We start from the raw sequence: 20,220 nt of genomic DNA on the forward strand, positions 1-20,220 counted from the left end.
GCTGTTCCTTCTTTCTCAAAGAGGATCAGTGACATGTGATGTCTTTGATGAGATCCTAGGTAACTAGGTAGGGGTTGGCAAAGGAATCCTGAATTACTATATATATAAAATCTAAAAGTCTAATTATTCCCTGAGTCAAAGAGGGAGGAGCACTGATAGGATTGTCTCAGTTTTAAGTGGGCCTTTTGTTCTTAAGCAGGCCTTTGTACAAATGGACTTTTGATTACAGCCCCTCCTCAGAGGGAGGTCTCTAGTATCCCAGAATTACTTTACCCAATCAGAAAGCCAAGTTGTGATCTCACACCCTAGAGGTTATTTTTCCCCTATAAAATGTCTTGCAAGTGAATTGAACTGAGGTGAGGTCAGACTGTGCAGTCATCAGTGTTATCCTCTTCTCCAGTGTCATTTGAGTCCAGTGGCAAGACATAGATCAGGACAACTGGAGACCTTGTCACTTTTAAGCTAAGATCTTTCCCAGATCTTGGTTTGCCTCAAGTAAAACCAATTTAGTAATTTAAGGCTAGTTGAGAAATGAGGGAAAAGATGTCATCCTATTAAAAAAAATTCAAACTGGCAGGGAAAGACTCAGGATTTCTGATCAAGACAAATTTCTATTTACACTCATTCTGAACCTTCAAAACTCAAACAATTAAGTCAGGCTTGAGTTAGGACCTATTATTGGCCTACTGAAGGGGTGATTTGGATTTAAGGAATAGTCAAGTAGTTCTATTTGAATTTCAATGGGCTTTATCAAAGTTTAGTTTTTTGGAACCCAGCTTCTTAAACTGAATTGTGGCTCCCCTATGGGGTCTCATTGTTGAGGTTGGGAAGGGGGATCCCAAGAGTTTGGGGTCTCAGACTTGTGTCAGGAGGCATCTCAAAAGAATTTGCAGTCTTGAACCCATCTCCTACTCAAGAGGCAAAGTTTTATTGCAATAGTAATTATACTGCCATTACAAAAAGTGGGCTGGAATTCTAAAGGACTTTCAGCAGAGAAACAGAAACAAGGATATATATTTATACAGCTTTCAATTATAGATATGCTAATTCTATGGCTCATAGGTAGGAAAGAGTGGTCTTCTGAAGGAGTGGTTCTCCATTAACCAAATTATTACTGACAAGATTATCAGTCAGCAATGAATTGAGGAGAGGTCTTATTCACTATTGTCTCAGAAGTTTGATTTGTGGGAGTTTCCTGAAGCCAGAAGCTATCTGATTAAGGAATGGTGAGAATCAGTCAGATTGGGTGTGGGAGTTTCCTGAGACAGATTCCAAAGCTAGAAGATATTGTTTAGAATAGAAGCCCCACCAAAATTAAGGGACTACAAAATCATATTACTTCATCACAACTGAACATAGAGGATCGTTACAATTTATCTGTAAATATCCACATATTTATTTTATATACCTATGTGCCCAGAATCACATAAAAGTTTCTCAGGCAAAAAGGGATTGCTAGTGGAAAAAGTTTAAGGAGCTCTGTTCTAGAGATTTATTTCAAGAAATCATGAAAGAAACTTTACAAAAAAAAAAAGAGTTATTTTTTTCCAAGTTTTTGAAAGTTAAAATAGATGAATAAGGAAGAGGGGGAAAAATTTAGTCCCAAGTCCCAAGATATGGGGATCAAAATTATACAAATTGGTTTAAAAAAGCACAAGCAGAATATTAAATTCATAAATGCACAACCAACACTGATTACATGTTTTCAGGTTGTACTTTAGATACAAGAAAGGTGCCCGCTAATTATCACAAATTCTCTATGACTCAGAGTCCATGAAGAAAATAATACACAATAGAATGAACCCAAAACCACATTAATGCTGTTTGAATGGTCTAGATTCCTGGTGATCTAGAGGTTAGTGGCTATAAAAGAGTTATTAAGAATCCCCATTAAATTGGCCGCAGGTTTTAGGAGTAAAAGGATTCACTCATTCCTGAATATTAGTTGCAAAAATGAAAATTTATTGTTAGATATTAATCAGTTTACCAAGAGACTGACTTCTATAGTGGCAGATTTATGGAAAATGGAGTTTTGCACTGAGAATGCAGTTCTCAGTGGATAGAAGGTCTTGGCAGTAAAAAGGAAGCTACCAACGTCCATCTGCAAAGACTTTAGTTGATGGAAGCTTATTATATTGGGTGTCTTGGTGAGGGCTGGGACAACCAGAACAGATCAGAACCAGTGGAGGCTGGGCAGCCCAAGCAAGTCAGAATGGGGGCTGGGACAAGCCCAGATCACCTATTGGAATTCAAAGGGATGTTTTTTGACCAGGATTTGTAATTGAATCAAAGGTTCTGGTATCCTGAAAAGACAATTTGTCTGGGGAAGATATGCCTTGGCCAGGAGGGGGCTGGGAATCTGAAGGAATCACAGATCCATAGGAAATACAGTTTCTTAAAGGGACCACAACCTGCTTCAACATCACTTTTTCTTCTCTGGTTAGGTAAATGCAAAGGAGAGAAAGAGGAGAATTGTAGGCAGGTTAGAAATAATATTTTCAATTCAATTCTTTCTTCACAAATCCTTGTTCAATGAGCTGACAGGATTGAAAAAAAATATGGATCAGGATATAGATCTTCATGTGGTGTCTTCAAAGTCAATTTTTATTTTCATGACCAGAGTGTAGAGTCGTTAGGTAATTTTCATAAGTTTCCTCTTCCTTTTATTCCGGTAAATTAAAGAAAAAAACATGATCATGAGAATGAAGAAATCATATCCAGTATTGAAAGCCGCCCCATGAGTGATCATGACCTCTCTCTTTCTCTCTCTCTCTCTCTCTCTCTCTCTCTCTCTCTCTCATTTTTTCCTCAATTAGAGAAATGCAAAGCTGATCAAACAAAAGTTTCATAGAATCTTACATCTTAGACAAATGTAGTTCTATCTGAGAGGAGCAGTGTTCTGCCAGTATTGCTGCTTCTATGGACACCCTGGATCCAATGCCTCAAAGAGTCTTGAAGAGGGGACTCAGGCTCATTATATCAGGCAAAATATTGACTTTATGCAACTAAATCCCATAAGAAATAATTAGCTTAAGTTGTACATCATTTGAGCATGAAAGGATAGTGCTTTGCTAATACCCAGTTTGTATAACCCTATGCCTAACATTCAGGTACAGGATGATGTGAATAAGACCCAAGTCCTTGATTAGCTAGGTGGGCCATAGGGATGTGTATTAACAGGAAGCAGGTCTGAATTACTGTATACAATCAGGAGACTAAACTGAGACAAGCAACTATTCCAGCACTGACAAGATTACCTTGTCCTTTAGTAAGCCTTTGTTGAATTTCTTATCAAATTCCTTACATTGATAAAATTATTATGACCCTATTATAATCAAAATTTATTGTAAGTAATCGAAAGGTCAAGCTTCTTGCCCTTGAGGTTTGCCTCCCATGTTTTGGAGGGATATTTGTGTACTTGTTCTTATACCATTGAAATAAATATTCCATTGTAAAAGCTAATTTGACTTAAATTAAGTGATTAAATTCTATCTTGCTTTTACATAGCAGCTACTTATTATCTTCATTTAATAGTTGGGGAAATTGAGGCAAACAGATGTGATTTGCCCAATGCCATATATTAATACCTAAGGTTGGGTTTAAACTCAGATCTTTTTGGCTCCAGCTTAGTTTCTATCCATTAGCTGCCAAGATAAATGGAATTGAGAAAATGGGGAAAATATAATTCACTGGAACCAATAACAGAGATTGCGTGCTCTTAAATCCTCTTAAGGAGGTTTTAGTGAACCCTACAAGAGGGACTGGCCTTCCAGTGATGCCAGCCAGGGCAGTACTGTTATACAAATACTAAATCACAGTCCAAATTTATAAAACCTGGTGGGCACACTGATTTTGACTACAATCAGCCTTTTCTATACCTTACCATATTTACATTTGGAGTAAACGATGACCTTTGGGACTCATGGATCCTGCAAAAAAAAAAAAAGAAAGAAAGAAAATGAAAAGTGAATTAAAAAGGGAAGAAAACAAAAAACCTTCCTCCATTAATATTACAGATAATAATGATAATAATAGAGAGCAACAGTTTACATTCAGGAAAAGTTAAACAAAAGAAGGAACTTTCTACTATTCAAAATGGAAAAAGCAGCCTGAGGTTTTTTCCTACTATTTTTATAAAAAATAATAGCATTAAAGCAATAGAGCTTTGCTGGTGGCAAACACATATGATAAATATAGGAATATAGACTAAATGGGTAGAGACTATTTGACCTGGATTTCTAAAATTACCTTTTGTTCTGATTCAAATTCCTTTGGATGGTAAACCAGAAATGATTTGGGGAATAGATGAGCATTTTAGTCTAAGTAGTTATTTGTCACACAGGATTTGGACATTCCAGAGATTAAGAAAGGAAAAAAAAAAAAAAAAGACATAATTTTAGCCTGACAACATGCTATCTAATTTCTGTTAGCTGGCCATGGTAGCTATCACTGAAGAGCTGTCAGTCCATCTATTATAAGTTAGGCCTGAATCTGGTCCAGGTGCTTTCAGTTACAGATTGGAACAAAATGAACTTAGTTGAGACCATCTAAGAATTAGTGAAAGTGACAAGGGGAGCCCTGAAACTCTCTCTCTCTTGGACTTTGGGGGGAAATCTTGGGAACTCCCTCAGAGAAGCTTTCCCCTGAGAGACCTGCCCCAGGGAATCAAGATAAAGTAGTTTCATTCTATTTTCTGGGTGGGACTAGTTGAAGTAATCTCATTTAATTGGAGATCTAGATTTCTATTGACTCCTATTGAGCAAAATTGGCTCAAAACCACTCCCAGTAAATGGGTAAATGGTCTCGTCTAGGTCTGGAGCCAGTGACAGCATTGAGGGAATCTCATTGAGTTGAAACTTCTCAGATTTCTTTATAAAAACGGCAATTTAAAACTCATTTCTTTGCAGAGAACCTAATATGCCATACCAAGGAACCTCTCTCCCTGGCATAGCAGCAACCTCTGCCTGCTAAAATGATATTCTCTTTCAGTGTTACCCTCTCTTCTTTCTCACCTATTTACCTAACAAGACTTTACCCCTCTCTGTTGGGATTTCTCTGTTGGGACTTCTCTGCCAGGACTCCTCCACTAGAAACTTTATATCTCTCTGTCAGGACCTTTCCACCAAGGAATTCAGTCTTTCTCTTCATGTGTAGCAAAGGCTGACTTCCCAATGCCAATATTAAACTTCTTTTACCAGTCTAGCTTTTCGGGTTCATAAATTCCTTTACGAAGAATCTCTGTGCCGTCAGAAGGGGGTTCCCACAACTCCCTAACCTGCACTGAATCCTAGGGGGGATCTAGGGGAGCCAAACCTCTTCATTTGATTCCCTGAACCCTGCCACTAACCTTATCATCTAACTTCCTGACCACCTGACCACTCATCAAAAGGAAATTTCCTTAACTAAAAAAGACAAAGGATATTCAGCATGGATACAGCACTGATTCAATAGAGCATAGCTTCCCTTACTCTATTTGCCGCACAGGTCTACAGATTAGACGTCTGGGTGCAGGGCTCCAGCTTCTTTGTTCTTAAGCTTTCAAGAAATTATATTCATAATTTGATCATTAATTGAGCCCAAGGATGGTTTCAATATCTTTTAAGGAAACACTAACCTAACTTGCACAATGTAGGACCTTTGGACCATTATGTCAGAGTTCTAGACACTATGACCTAGAAAATTGAAACTAAAATGACTTGCCTGGTCCTCACAAAAAAATGAGCCCAGAAAGTAGTGGCAGGGAGTAAGAAAGATGAGAAAACAACATACTCAGTGGAGATACTGCATCTATTAAGAAGTGGGTGTAGTTAAATTAGAATGCAAATATTACTCAAAGATATGAGTCCTATAGCGTTGAAGGTATGAGCTGTTCCTCTCTATATAGTCTTCATGTGTGGACCTTTCATACATGTGTGACATTTAAAAAGATTTGAGAGACATAATTTCTGCATAACTTATTCATCTTATTAATAGGGCCAGCATATCATTAATAAAATGATGATCATTTGGCTGCTTCTTTTAAAACAAAGACCCCAATGGAGGTAGGATCACAATTTATATTCCTTTGAAAAGAAAGCATTCCCAAGGAATGCCTAATTGTGTTTGACTGGTTAATCAAACAGGAGGTGGGCTATCTTGGGTATGTGACTTAGGTATTCAAATCTTGGTCAAAAAAAATATCAAATTCCATATCACTTCTCTTGAAAGTAGAGTCAACTTTTTCCCAGACTGGTCTGAGCAAACCCAATGAACAAGAATGCACTCATTGGCCTAAAATTAGAATTTCTTGTATTATCTAATTAGATTTTGTCCTGAATAAATCTCTAAAAGATTTCCATCCTGTTTAGTTTCTAGATGAAGTAGAAAAGGAGAAAAACCTCAGTTATAATACAATAATTAGTTATTAAATATAAGAGAAAAATATTCATTTCTCACACAAGATCTTTATGCATGCTTATTGTCCCCAGAGATATTTTGGGGAGTGATTATGAAGAGATTTATAGAGAGAAAGCTCTATTGTACGATTTCTTATTTTGCTATTTTATTAAATGTCCTTTATTTGAAATTTTGTGTCTTCTGACTGATTAGAAAGAAAAAGTAAACAGATCAGTAGAAGCCCACAAGCTGTCTTTTTGAACAAAATTGGATGCACAGAGAATATTGAACTTGGGTAGTTATTCTGAGTAGAGTGCTTAAAGTACCAAACTTAAAAACAATGAGTTTCATGTCATTGGAAGTGGTCAAGAAAAGTTTAAATAGCTATCTGTCCAGGATGTTAGAGGGAAGATTGTAGCTTTGAGTGGGAAGCAGATCTAAGCAACCTCTTTAAAAATGACCCTTCCAAGATTTTATGATTACTCATTCCTTTCACTGTCTCTGAACATTATCCTTGTAAGAGAAAGTTTTTTTTTTAAATTAAAGCTTTTTATTTTCAAAACACATGCACTGATATTTTTTCAACATTAACCCTTGCAAAATCTTGTGCTCCAATTTCCCCCCTTTCCTTCTCGCTTCCCCTAGATGGCAAGCAATCCAACATATGTTAAACATGATAAAAAACATATATTAGATCCAATATATGCACACATATTTATACTTTATCTTGTTATACAAGAAAAATCAAATCAACTAGGAAAAAATTGAGAAAGAAAATAAAGTGCAAGCAAATAACAACAAAAAGAGTGAAAATGCTATGTTGTGAACCACACTCAGTTCCCACAGTCCTCTCTCTGGGTATAAATGGCTCTCTTCATCACAAGATGATTGGAAGTGGTCTGAATCACCTCATTGTTGGAAAGAGCCATGTCCATCAAAATTGATCATCATATAATCTTGTTGTTGCTATGTACAACGATCCCCTGATTCTGCTCATTTCACTTAGCATCAGTTCTTGTAAGAAGAGAAAACTTTTTAAAATGCTTCCTATGCCTATAGTAAAAATAATCATGATACTGAAACAAGGTACTCATTTCTCTTCAAATTTTCAGTATCTGTGAATGATGGTATACATATAACCACATCACATGTGTATAGGCAGCTAGATATTACAGCAGATAGAGTACTGGACCTGGAGTCCGGGAAGATGAGTTCAAATCTATCTTTAGACACTAGCTATGGGAACCTCAGCAAATCATTCAATTTTAACACCTACTTTTCAAGGATGTTATGAGGATCAACAAGATAACATATATAAAATATTTTTCAAACCTTAAAGTATCATATAAACACCACTATTATGTATCACTTTAAGTACTTGCAAAGCACTTTAAATGTTACCTCATTTAATCTTCACAAAATGCATAGGAAGTACTATTTTTACAGATGGGGAAACTGAGGAAGACATGGGTCTTGCATGGGGTCCCACAGCTAGTAAGTATTTGAATCAGCATTTGAACTCAGATCTTTCTGACTCTGAATTGAATACTAATCACTGAACAAATTCTACTCTCCCCTAAATAGAGAAATCCAATATATTTAGAGGAAGCAGAGCATCCTCCTTGGGAAAAAAAAAAAAAAAAAAAGTTGCCCTGAGGAAACTAGCTTTTCTTGACAGTTTAATTTTATTACTTATTTCCATCCTTGAAGATATGTTCTACTCAATGAAAATTATATTTGATGCCTTCTTTGAAAATAATTATTTCATTTACTCTATTCTCTAGTGCTTTTTTTGTGACATTTCCCAAAACTACTTCAGTATAAGACTAGAAAAAAAAAATCTTCATGTCATGCTCCAAAGATATGGAACCATGTTGTCAATGAGATCAAATTAAGAGAAGATCTTCTGATCACTATTCTTAATAATCTTCTGATCACTCCTTAAATTCTTTCTGGTAATAACTATGTGACCCTGGGCAAGTCACTTAACCCCTACTTGCCTAAGTTTTTCATCTGTAAAATGAGACACACTGAAGAATGAAATGGCAAACCAGTACAGAAAACCACTGTCTATAGGGTCAACATAGTCAGACAAAACTGAACAACTGAGAAATAACAACAATCAGTGTAAAGCTCCAAGCTACCTTTTCCTTTTCTTAACTACAGGAAATGAGAGTTGATAGAATCTCAAATTTCTAATTGATTCATGGTTCACTATGAACAGGAACAATATGGTCAGTTTGGAAAAACAGACTGATAGGTTTTCATCACCAGGTCTATGTCACCCTAACCTCCTTTAGCTGTCAGACTTGGCAATTATTAATTTTTCCAAGTAATAGATCATTTAGTGGCCTGCAATCCATATTAAATAACAAACCTGCAGCAATTAGCTTTCCAAATGAGGATGAATCCCATGATGATCATTAAGCTCAAGAGAACACAAAGGCTTATGTAGAATGGCAATAGGGCAGAATGCTTGAGACCTTGAAACATGAACACAAGAATGTTTGTAAAGGTGTCCCCAATATACTTATAATTCTAGTATAGAGAATGTTATTTATTTTTTTATATATATAAAATATATATAAGAATATATAAAAATATACATAAGACTCCTAAGAAGCTTTTAAGAAGATTAAAAATGTTGTAAAGAGCAAATGAGATCATATTTATAAAGTGCTTACTACAGTTTTAGGCATATAGTGAGTACTTAAAAAAATACTACCTATATCATAATTTTTAGGCTCTTACAGTAAATTTTCTCCTACAGCACAATTATAAATATGTCCATGAACAAAAAATGTAAAAATAAGACCGAAATATATAATATTTAATTAATGCCCCACTGGAGTTGGAGGAGAAGGGAAGAAAAGTCAAGATATTCTTTTAAAATTGACTGAGATAGAGGGAGCGAGGAGAGTCATTCCATATTCCAGATATAGACAGAATATTTTAAGAGTTTCTTATATAGGTTTAGGATAATTATGGAATGACAAGTTACTGAATTCTTTGATCTACCCAAGTCCTTTCTTTATTATCTTTCTTCTGGGATAAAATGTTGAATATTAAAGCAATAATTATATCTAACTTATAAACATATTCACCTCCTTAACATTTTTAGTTTGTGCTTAGATTTGTGATTAGATCTTATAAAAGAGGATTGAGATCTCCCAGTAGTGTAGTTTTGCTATCTATTTCTTCTTGCAACTCACTTAACTTCTTGTCTAAGAATTTGGACATAACTTGGTGCATATATGTTTAGTAACGATATCACTTCATTATCTATGGTACTCTATGTAGTTTCTTTCATTGTCTCTTTTAATTAAATCTATTTTTGCTTTTACTTAACCTGAGATCAGGATCACTCTCCTGCTCTCTTTATTTCAGCTAATGCATTATGCTCCAGTATCAAAACAATAATTATAAGAAAAAAGAACTACTTACAATGGGGTAGAAGTTCTATGGATAGACTCTTGTTCCCAGTCAAATGGGAGATGAAGCAGGTCACCTTAGTTTCATTGAGTCCATTCCAATGACATATACTTCTCATAGTCACTGTCCTGTTGCCATGAGTTTCATTCACACTGTAGCAATATCCCTCTGGGATCCAGGAGATCTGGGCAGGTGGCTTTCCAGCAGAAGCTTCACATACAGCAGACCCATTTCCATCTGCAGTCAAGGCTATTTCAGGAGGCACTGCAGAAGATGAGATGGATTTTTTTTTCCTTACCATAAGAGAGAAGTGGCAGAGTTGAAATTATTACTTATCTTTTTTTGCCCTGGATCTAGTTAACATTAAAAAAAAAAAAAAAAAAAAAAAAAAAAAAACTAACAGAAACTGTTTCTTACCTAATACATTGAGCTGATGACCAGATTGGAAATTCCCATCAGAGGTTACAATAGTACATTTGTAATATCCATCATCTTCAATGCTCACTGGGTCTAGCTGAAGTACAAAATTCCAATCAGGCATAAATTCCCAGATTATCCTCTCATCAAAGCAGTTTGTTTTCTTGATTTCATTCGTATCTGATCTGTAGGCCACAATACAGGAACTTTTGTCTCTGCCAGGTATTTGCCACATTGCCATTACAATATTCTTCACTGAATTAGTATAGCAGGAGAAAACAGCATTGGTATTTACCTGTACAAACCCTGAAGAGTCAAGTAGTTATAAAAAATGATTAAAATAATTTTTAAAATATCCACATGCCAATTTAATCCACAGTTCCCTTAGTTTAAGATGATTCCTAATAACTGACACTCATAATTTCCAATATTTCCCACTTTTAATAAGAAACATTACTATTCTGAGACAGAGAAATATGAGTCCTAATCTTAGAATTAGCCATTCAGTCTACTTTGGCATAAGAACCTCAAAACTAGGAAGATCTAGGTTTAGTCTTCCCTAGCTCCTCAGTTAAAAACAAGGTAAAATATTTTTAATTTTTAGAAGAGAACTCCCATGGAAAACATGTCTAACTCATAGCATCTTGTTTTTAGACTCACATGAATATATTTAACCTGGTAAGTCTGTGGGTTGGTTTGTTTTTTTTTTTTCATTCTGTTGACTGATCAGAATGTTTCCTTTGTAATTCAATGTATTTTATTAAATACATTTTAAAATATTTTTGAAGGGATACATAGGTCTTCCAGACTTGCCAAAAGGGTTACAAAAAGATTAAAAACCCTGTGTTAGAATAAGGATGCAAGCAGAGGCTGACTCTACATCACCTAACCATTTTAATGAGCCAATAACTTTTGCTCTTCTCTCAACATCTAAATGTATCTGACTCATAAAGAACCACTGCTGCTCTGAATTTTACCCTGTCTCATGAAGCAATATGTGTGTGTGCCACAGAAGTGGATCCAATCTAAGACAAAAAAAATCATACAAAGCAAAATTTTGATATTTATATCTGTCATACATACAATACTCAAACTGTAGGTATTTAGACAACCTGTCTTGCTTATTGAGTTGGCCAACTTTTTTGTTCCAATGAGTTTCATCCTTTAGTATTAGCTGCTACATCAGGAAATACATTACCAGCTGCAATGATCCCAATATTCATGGGTTGCAGATGCATCTGCTCCTGAATCAGGACTGAATTGTTAAGTCCATGGGCTGAAGATTCAGCATTGTATCCTAGAGGTAAAGGGGTATAGAGGGAAAGGTTGATACACCAGTGCATATGAAGACACCTGCTTTCACCAGGAGACATAAAAAAAGTGTTTCTTTTAGGAAAGTCATTCACCCTAAATATCACTTCTACTTGCAGGCAATAAAAATAAAAGCTAAATACTTCAAAACTCAGAAAGGAAAATTTTATCTAAAGGAGCAAAATATAAAAGGGATTGGGTAATTACAGCTTCTAGGTTCTACCTTTGGCTTTAAGCAAAAATTACCTGGACTCAGAATATTGACCAAATCATACTATGTTTCATTTCTGTCTCTTTTTTTGTTGTTGTTTTCTTCCACAAAATATCTAAGGAAATGCTTCACATGACTGCACATTTTTAACTTAAATTGGACTGTTTATCATCTCAGGGGAAGGGGAAGTAGGGAGGGAGGAAGGGAGAGAATTTAGAACCTGAAATTTTAAGAAACAAATATTTAAAAATTGTTTTTACTTATAATCGGGGGAAGATAAAATATTTTTAAAACTATTATTAATATCAGTGTAAAACTATATAACATTTTAATAGCTTGGACCAGGGTCAATGGTTTATAATGTGGATTGACAATTTCCTGTGTCATGGTTGTATGTAAGCCTCATTTCCTGTAGTCAGACCAACATTGAGGCCCAAAGATAAATAAAAGTTCCCCTTCTGCTCTTTTTGTACAAGTAAGTATCCATTGATGGCTTGTATGCTATTAATAAATCGTGTTAGTTTAGAGATAGTCAGTTAATTAGCTTTTATTATTATTATTAGATATACTTATTTACTTAAAATTTAAATACAATTAATTAGCACTTATTAAATATTTACTAGGTGCGAAGTACTCTAATTAGTACTAGGGTTACAAAGAAAGTACACACACACACACACACACACACACACACACACACACACCCCAAAATAAAAATTGATCTCAAGGAGATCACAGTATATTGAGGAAAAAAACATGCAAAGAGTATTGTACAAACAATGGAGATAGGATGGCTAAATTAAGGATACTGTCAGAGGGAAAGCACTAAGGAAAGATACAATTTTATTTCTGGATTAACACAGGCCATAAAGAAAAGCTACATTTATGGGATTTTTCTCAGTCTGATTTTTTGGAGAGCCCAGAGAAAATTTTACTCATCAGCTAGATCTGTAATTAAACTGTAATTTTAATTTAATTTAATTAACCTGTAAATTGGACTGTAATTAAACAACTTAAGGGGCCAAATTAAAAATAGAAATATTTATTAGCATGCTAGAAAGATTGTTCTGGCTGGTAGCAGTGTCAATTTCCTAGGTACAATTTAGAGAGCCTTTTCAGTATTGCTTAAATTACATAATCAGCAGCATTCCCCTACCACTTGAATAGAGCTAGGAGATACAATCTGTTCATAGAGGAAAGTTAATTTGGAATATTTTATGTTGAATATTGGGTGCAATATCTGTAGACTGAAAATAGCTAGAGTGGGGTGGTGTGTGTGTGTGTGTGTGTGTGTGTGTGTGTGTGTGTGTATGCATGTGCATACACGTGTGTTGGGGGAGGCAAAGAGTCATTGAGTATTTAGCCTCAGCAGGATAGTAGTTTGGTTATTCAACCTCTTGCAGAATGCAAAATGGGTAATAGTGTGACCAAACCACAAATCTTATAAAGTTTTTTTCCACACTACTTACAGTAACCATTAAAAAAAAACAAACAAAAAAAAGACATCAGAGGCAATAAGTTCTCTCACTGAAGTCTTCAAATAAAGACTGTGTGATGTCTTATTATGTTTTAGAGCAAAATGTCAAATCCACCCATTGCTGCAGCAAAGCAGAAACTACATTAAAATAGAATTGAGAAATATTTAGCAAAACAAATGAAAATACAGTAGCACACAGATAATGGTTAACTGTAATTTTCTAAATCAACAAAGACCAGCAAGGATTTTAATGTAGCTTTTAGTGGTCCCCTTTCTACTTAAATTGGATATTACTGTTCTAGAGAATAATCTTGTTCAAGGATGTATTGTACTAGATATCATTGAGGTCCCTATCAGCTGTGACTCTGTGACTACTAGCTTTTTTTTTCACCTTTTTTTTTTTTCAATCAAAGACTTCTTTGGCAGTCTAGTGAAATCTATGGACCTCTTCTCAAAATAATTATCACAAATGCATAAAATAGGATCACAAAAAAAAAAAACAATTCTATTTGTAACCAACGACTCAGAGCCTATTTGAATAAAATTCTCCTCTTTAGTGAAGATTGATTATTCGATGTTTTGAGGCTATATAAGAGGAAAATCTGATCAAAATTTGAGAGAGATCTTGATCTCCTGGCTTCTCAATTTGAGAAAACTTTCTCTTTAGAGAGAGGGTCTCAAAAAAGAGGGAAAGATTCTGGCAAAAAGCTAACTTGTAGAGGAACTAATACTTCAGTCATGTCCCTAACCTGAGTCTACTACCCCAGAAACTTTGGGGAATTTCCCTTTGGATGGAATCTGGAAGTCTTTTGCTTGAGGTAATCTCAAAAAATTCATTCACTTTGTGTATTCTCTAGTATATTCTCATGTGTATACTTTCACTGATTTGTGATTACTATTAGTTTGGCTCTATTCATTACCTATAGTCTTTGTATAAATTAGCATTTGATAGAAAAAAGTCAAGTCTTGGGGCACTTCTTCCCCAGTAAAAGACAGTGATCAGGAGCATAGCCTGAACCTTAAAATTATTTCCCTTAGAATAAAACAACATATGGTGGGACAGAAAAATATAATTCTAACCCAACATCCCCCTTACCTGAAGATAGAGTGCCAGCTTGCAGGATCAGTCTCTTGTTTCTGCTCATGGTAAGGAATCAAAGCCTCCCATGAAGAAACATATTCAGAGGGAACTCTAGAGATATCAATTCATGCTTCCTTGTGAGAAATTTATAGGCAGACCCACATGATCACATATAATCTATTTAGCAACACAGCATATACACAGCTTACATTTTGAAATATAGTTATAAAAAATTTTAAACCCCTAAAAATCTAAGGAAGGGTGTAAGCATGCTATAAAGCATAATCCAAAGAAACATTTGTGATTGATTGTCATGAAATACCAACCTAGTTACAAAGAAAGTCAAGAAATTCATGTAATGTAGGCTTCTTGAAAAAAAAAAGATTGCTTCAGGCTTTGTACTTTGATTTTCAGCCTCTTGCTAATGACTTTGAATGAAAAAAAAAAAAAAAGTGGATATACACAAAATGGAGAGTTTTCCTATGTAGGTCATTAATCTGATAGGTGGAAACACCAGTCCATTCTGAGACAGATGAGAACATATACAACAAGGTCTAGTCAAGGCACCCATGGGAGGGGTAAGCAACTTCCATGGCAATCTTAGGAAGGCACTGAAGCTTGACAAGTCCTTTCTCCCCCTGCATCAGAGCTCTTCTTTGGTCCTAGACTGATGCACATGACAAGAGGGACAGAGTAAGCTTATAGCCAAATACTGAGGATTTACACTTACATGAAGCACCCTTCTCCATGACATTAGCCTGAACATTTTCTGGAGAATTTCGGCACATTTTTTGAGGGAATATTATTTACTAATCTTCCAGTGCCACATGGATAGGCTCAAAGCCAAATATTAAAGAACCCAGGGTTTTCCTCATTGGTAACACAAGCCAGATTTTACAAGATTTTACTTAGTATATCCAGGACTGTTTTGTTATGATTCAGGACCCAAGTGAAAGAATAATAAAAGGTAAAATGATGAAGTAGTTTAGATATAAATATCAACTGCTCATTCTTTTCCCTAAGGCCACTTACAATAGGTCAAACATCATTCAGGATAGACAAAAGATGAAAAGTATCCCCAAAAGATCAATTTAGAGATAGACTCATTTTATGGGAAAGGAAACTGAGTCTTAGAAAATGAGTCACCCAATCTGTCAGTAGAGTATAATTGGAATCCATCCTCCCAACCTCAGTCATTTCAAAGCAACCCCACAACTTATGTAAAAAACTGAAACATACACAGACACACACAAACACATACATAAGAAACAAAACCCAACCGATTCTACATGTGTGAAGAATCAGGTACAAAGTCTAGTAAAAATGATTCTAAAGCATTTTAAAATGCAATATAACCTTAATAACAAAATAATAAGAAGGCCATTTTGACAGTAAGAATTATTGAATATTTTTTGAAGTGTTAAATTTTATTTAATCTAATTACATTTTAGAAATTTCAATTATTCACACAACAAATTAGGGACTAACAACAAAGCATAGCCAGAGTATTGCTACCAAATAAATATGCCTATTTAAGAAGCAAGATAGAAATTATATAAAACTAATCTGTGTGCAATGTTCCTAAATAGTTTTTTAATCATAGCTGACACTTTTAAGGTACATTAAAATGCACCTTATATAGGTGCATCAATATATTGGTTAATATGGCTGGAATTTAGTGTCATAAACAGTCTTAGGCCTGTTAAATAAAAAAGCAAGGTCACTTCTAAAAATATTATACACTTTTAATCTAGTAATGACCTTTATATTTTTCCCTGTAAGAGTACAAAGGTTATTTCCTCTCCATATTATCAAAAACCCTTCATTAATGCATGAGGTTTTTCTGTTCCTTTAATTATATTCAGGCTTTAATTACATGAATGCTATGAAGTGGGATAATTGAAACATCTAGATAATAGAAACCAAAAAATGCTTTCTCCAGAAGTATATTAACAATGAACATTAAAGTGATTTTTCTAGATTGTTATTTATATAACTATACTAATTCTTCACTTCCCTTTGAATGTGTATAGTTATCTTCTGAGATTCAGATAGTTTTAAATAACATTGGTTATATTGGTTAATATTGGTAAAACTGATGAGGATAGAAAATAGCTAAGGAGATTTAAGTCCTGGTTTAAAAGGCATGATGAGGGAAAGGTTAACATTGATTTTATTCATCTTTGTGCCACAATTATTAACATGTGCCACAATACTAAACTATGAAATACTAAGAACAGAACAAGGAGAAAAAATAAAATGGATTTTTGGGCCAGAAATAGAAGAATAAGATGACACTGAACAATGCAAAAAAAAAAAAAAATCCATGAGAGAACATTCCAACTTGCTGTTTTGTTATCTTCCATGATAATTGCTTATTTAAAAAATAATAATAAAGGTCAGATTCCCACATGTGCAAAAATATTTATAGCAGCACTTTTTGTAGTGTCAAGGAATTGGAAACTGAGTGGATGCCATCAGTTGGGGAATGACTGAATAAGTTATGTATATGAATGTAATGGAATATTATTATTCTATGAGAAAGGATGAGCAGGATGATTTCAGAAAGGCCTGGAGAGACTTACATGAATTGATGCTAAGTGAAGTGAGTAGAACCAAGAGACATTGTACACAGTAAGAAGAAGATTATATAGTGATCAACTCTAATGGATTCATATCAGTTCCAATAGACTTGTGATGGAGAGAGCCATCTGCATCCAGAAAGAGGACTATAGGGATTGAATGTGGATTATAACATAGTATTTTCAACTTTTTTGTTGTTATTTGCCTGCTTTTTTCTCTTTCTCATTTTTTTTCCTTTTTGATCTGATTTTTCTTGTGCATCATGATAAATGTGGAAATATGTATAGAAGGATTGCACATGTTTAACCTATATTAGATTACTTGCTATTTAGGAGAAAGGAGTGGAGGAAGGGAGGGAGAAAAATTTAGAACACGAACACGAATTGGTATTGCAAGGATGAATGTTGAAAACTATCTTTGCATATATTTTGAAAATAAAAAGCTATTATTAAAAATTTTTTTAATTAAAAAAAGGTTAGACTTACCAAATAGCAAAAGAAGTATAATGATCCATAGCTTCAAAGAAGTCATCTTTGCAAGAGACCTTGTTGCCATATTTTTTCCTCTCCTTTCTTCCCCATAAATGTCTTTTTTCAGCCTACTAGAGACTAAGCTTTTGCTAATTAGATAAGAGATCTTTCTTGTTCTACCCCATCTTCTCTAGCTTGGATTATACCAAGCCATCATTACGATAAATTCTTTTGTTCCTCTTCTTCTTCTTCTTCTTCTTCTTCTTCTGCTTATAAGCAGCCTCAAATGAAATATATCCTGTGTGTAATTTGTCTGGGCTGGTTCACAGTAGATTTCCTGTGTAGTACTTTCTATTCAAACTCATTTACCATTTCAGACATAAAAATATAAAATATTTAACCCAGGATAACATTAAAGCAAGATTATGTACCTACTTCCAGCTCAGATTTTTTAATTATTTTTGCCACAAAATAAGTTTCAGAATTTATTTTAATTGTAAAGAGGTAAATCTGTTCATGGGGTTGGGTTTAGTTTTGTTTGTTTGTTTTTCCATCTAAACAGTTTTCTTTATTTTTTTGGTCAACAAATAGCACTGAAATGTTCAATTCAACAAACATACTATTAAGAGCCTAATTTATGTGAAGCAACATACACTGATTAGTCTCTTATCAAAGAGATTATATTCTCTATAGTCCAAAGCTATTTAGAAGTACTCAGACAATGAGACAATCTTGGTACTGCAAGTGGTACAATTAATATAATAATGTATGCCTAACCAGAAAATAATTATGAGACCTAAAGTACAGAGAATAGTTATGTAATCAGAGTAACTAGTCTGTCTTCTCCTAACCAGAAAAACATGGAAGAGAACTAGGAAGAAGAATCCTACCATAAGTTGGCTAAATTGTGGGTTACTATTTGTGTGGGTTTCATTCACGATTTGTTGGGACTCAAAAATATTTGTAACAATTTTACCTATTAAGAACAAAAGGAGTGATTAACAAGAGCATGGATTCCTCCCAGAGCAACAAAGGTTTGCATAACTGTTTCTACTAAAGCACTAACTTCTGATTGTAGAGAGGAGAAAATGTTGAAGGTGTCAGAGATATCCTGAGTTGTTCTTTTGAATTAGATTCTTATTTCTGCAGAAATATTTCTCATTAATGTAATTACTTAAAACATCCCAATGATTGGGAATTAAGTGAAAAGAAAATATTCACTTAGAATAGAATCACTTACAGGATTTGTAGCTAACATTTTTTCTTGTGATGGTGCCACCAGCTCCCAAATTTTTAGCAATTGCTTTTCCTGTTGGATCTATTTAGTGGTTTCTGAATTGGTCTGGGACTGGTGGGGCTACATAAACAATTTCACATGTTCCAGAGGGGGAAGAAAGAAGTAGGTTGATTAAAATAAAATTGGCCTGAGGTCATTAATCACCATGTAACTCTCTGATATCTTTAGGAACCAAAGTAAGCATTAAAAAAGAAAAGGTCCTGTTTGTAATACCAGTAGAAGTAGTAACATTATAAAAGCAGTCTCTAACACAGATAAGGTGGGCAGTTAGGTGATCCAGTGAATAGATTGCCAGACCTGAGTCAGGAGGTTCCTCTTCCCTGGGCAATTCACTTATCCCTATAGTTAAGGTTTAACTCTCAGTTTGCCTATAGTTCCCTGTAAAATGCACTGCAGAAGGAAGTGGCAAACTACTATAGTATCTTTGCCAAGAAAACTTCAAATGGGTTAACAAGAAGCTGGATTTGACTGGAAAATGACTGAACAATAACAGTACAGATAAATGAGTGTCCTCTTATGATACCAGGGTTTAGAAAAGTAAAATATATTTATGCCATTGTATATATTTGTGTGTATGTGTGTGTGTGTGTGTGTGTATGTAGTATTCTCTTCTTTCTCTAAAATATATAATGGTTTTCTGGGAGCAGGCTTCTTGGAGAGGTTTCTGGAGGCAGCCTTAGTTTCAGTTCAGAGTAATAATCACCTTCACATACAGCCAGGAGTCAAAATCCACTCTTTTATTGTCTCTTCCAAAATAGCCCAGCTAGCTTTCTTTGGTTCCAAGAGCTCTTGTTGCTAGTCTTTTGCCTCAGCCAGCTTCTGCCTCTAGTTCAACTCCGACTCCTGGCTTCTCAATCCCCTCAATTGACTGGCTTCTGGCTTTCAGTCTCTTCAACTGACTCTCCAACTGACTCCTGGCTCTCAATATCTCCAACTGACTCCTCCCTAAGACTGAGAGCTTCTTATATATGATCTCTTAAAGGTGTGAACCCAAAGGTTGACTCCTCCTCTGAGAGAGTGGGATTGTGGGAGGTATAAACTTGTCTCATACTGAATACTGACTTGTGAATCTCCCAAACGTGTGAACTCTAATTTGTGAGCTCTAATGTGTAAACTAATTAAACATTGTTTCTATCAACTCTAATGAGTTAACACCTTGTAAGGATTCTAATATATATATATATATATATATATATATATATATATATATATATATATTCTGCCAATCTTTGACCTCTGTGTAAAATAAAAAAAATCTCAAACACACACACACATACACACACACATATACTTACATGCATACACATGCACATACATTGTGTGTGTGTATATATATACTATATATATGTTTGTATGTGATATATATATATGTATATATATATATACACACACACATATATATATCACACACAAACATATATATATTATTAATTTTGAAAACCACTTCTAATAGTCAGATATACTTCCCCTTGCTTAATTCCATCTGTGGAATATATATATATATATACACACACACACACACACATACACCTGTGTGTGTGTGTGTGTGTGTGTGTGTGTGTGTAT

The 20,220-nt window shown here is 34.7% G+C and overlaps 1 protein-coding gene across 2 annotated transcripts; it reads right to left on the minus strand.

Annotated features, from left to right (window-relative positions):
- Positions 1-1,941: 1,941 nt before the first annotated feature.
- Positions 1,942-17,785, minus strand: LOC127554064 (cell surface glycoprotein CD200 receptor 1-like). 2 transcript variants are annotated; one of them, XM_051985294.1, is made up of 7 exons: positions 17,373-17,785; positions 11,423-11,521; positions 10,225-10,530; positions 9,820-10,071; positions 8,753-8,858; positions 3,884-3,929; positions 1,942-2,660 (listed from the first exon to the last, which is right to left on the minus strand). In XM_051985294.1, the coding sequence occupies exons 1-7, from the start codon at positions 17,440-17,442 to the stop codon at positions 2,598-2,600; spliced, it is 942 nt and encodes a 313-aa protein (XP_051841254.1). In that variant the 5' UTR covers positions 17,443-17,785; the 3' UTR covers positions 1,942-2,597. The 2 variants fall into 2 exon arrangements, with proteins under 2 accessions (XP_051841254.1, XP_051841253.1); XM_051985293.1 differs by lacking the exon at positions 17,373-17,785 and having other exon boundaries at positions 11,423-12,416.
- Positions 17,786-20,220: the final 2,435 nt, after the last annotated feature.

This window comes from Antechinus flavipes, chromosome 3 (assembly GCF_016432865.1).
Source record: "Antechinus flavipes isolate AdamAnt ecotype Samford, QLD, Australia chromosome 3, AdamAnt_v2, whole genome shotgun sequence".
NCBI classification, from domain to species: domain Eukaryota; kingdom Metazoa; phylum Chordata; class Mammalia; order Dasyuromorphia; family Dasyuridae; genus Antechinus; species Antechinus flavipes.

Bases quoted from the DNA above. Each gene is read 5' to 3' on its own strand.
- LOC127554064 (XM_051985293.1), bottom strand. From the start codon at position 11,597: ATGTCTCCTGGTGAAAGCAGGTGTCTTCATATGCACTGGTGTATCAAC. The intron at 10,072-10,224 runs GTAAGAAACAGT...CATCTTCTGCAG, and splicing joins TCATCAGCTCAATGTATTAG to TGCCTCCTGAAATAGCCTTG. The intron at 2,661-3,883 runs GTAAGGTATAGA...CCGGAATAAAAG, and splicing joins TTACTCCAAATGTAAATATG to GAAGAGGAAACTTATGAAAA.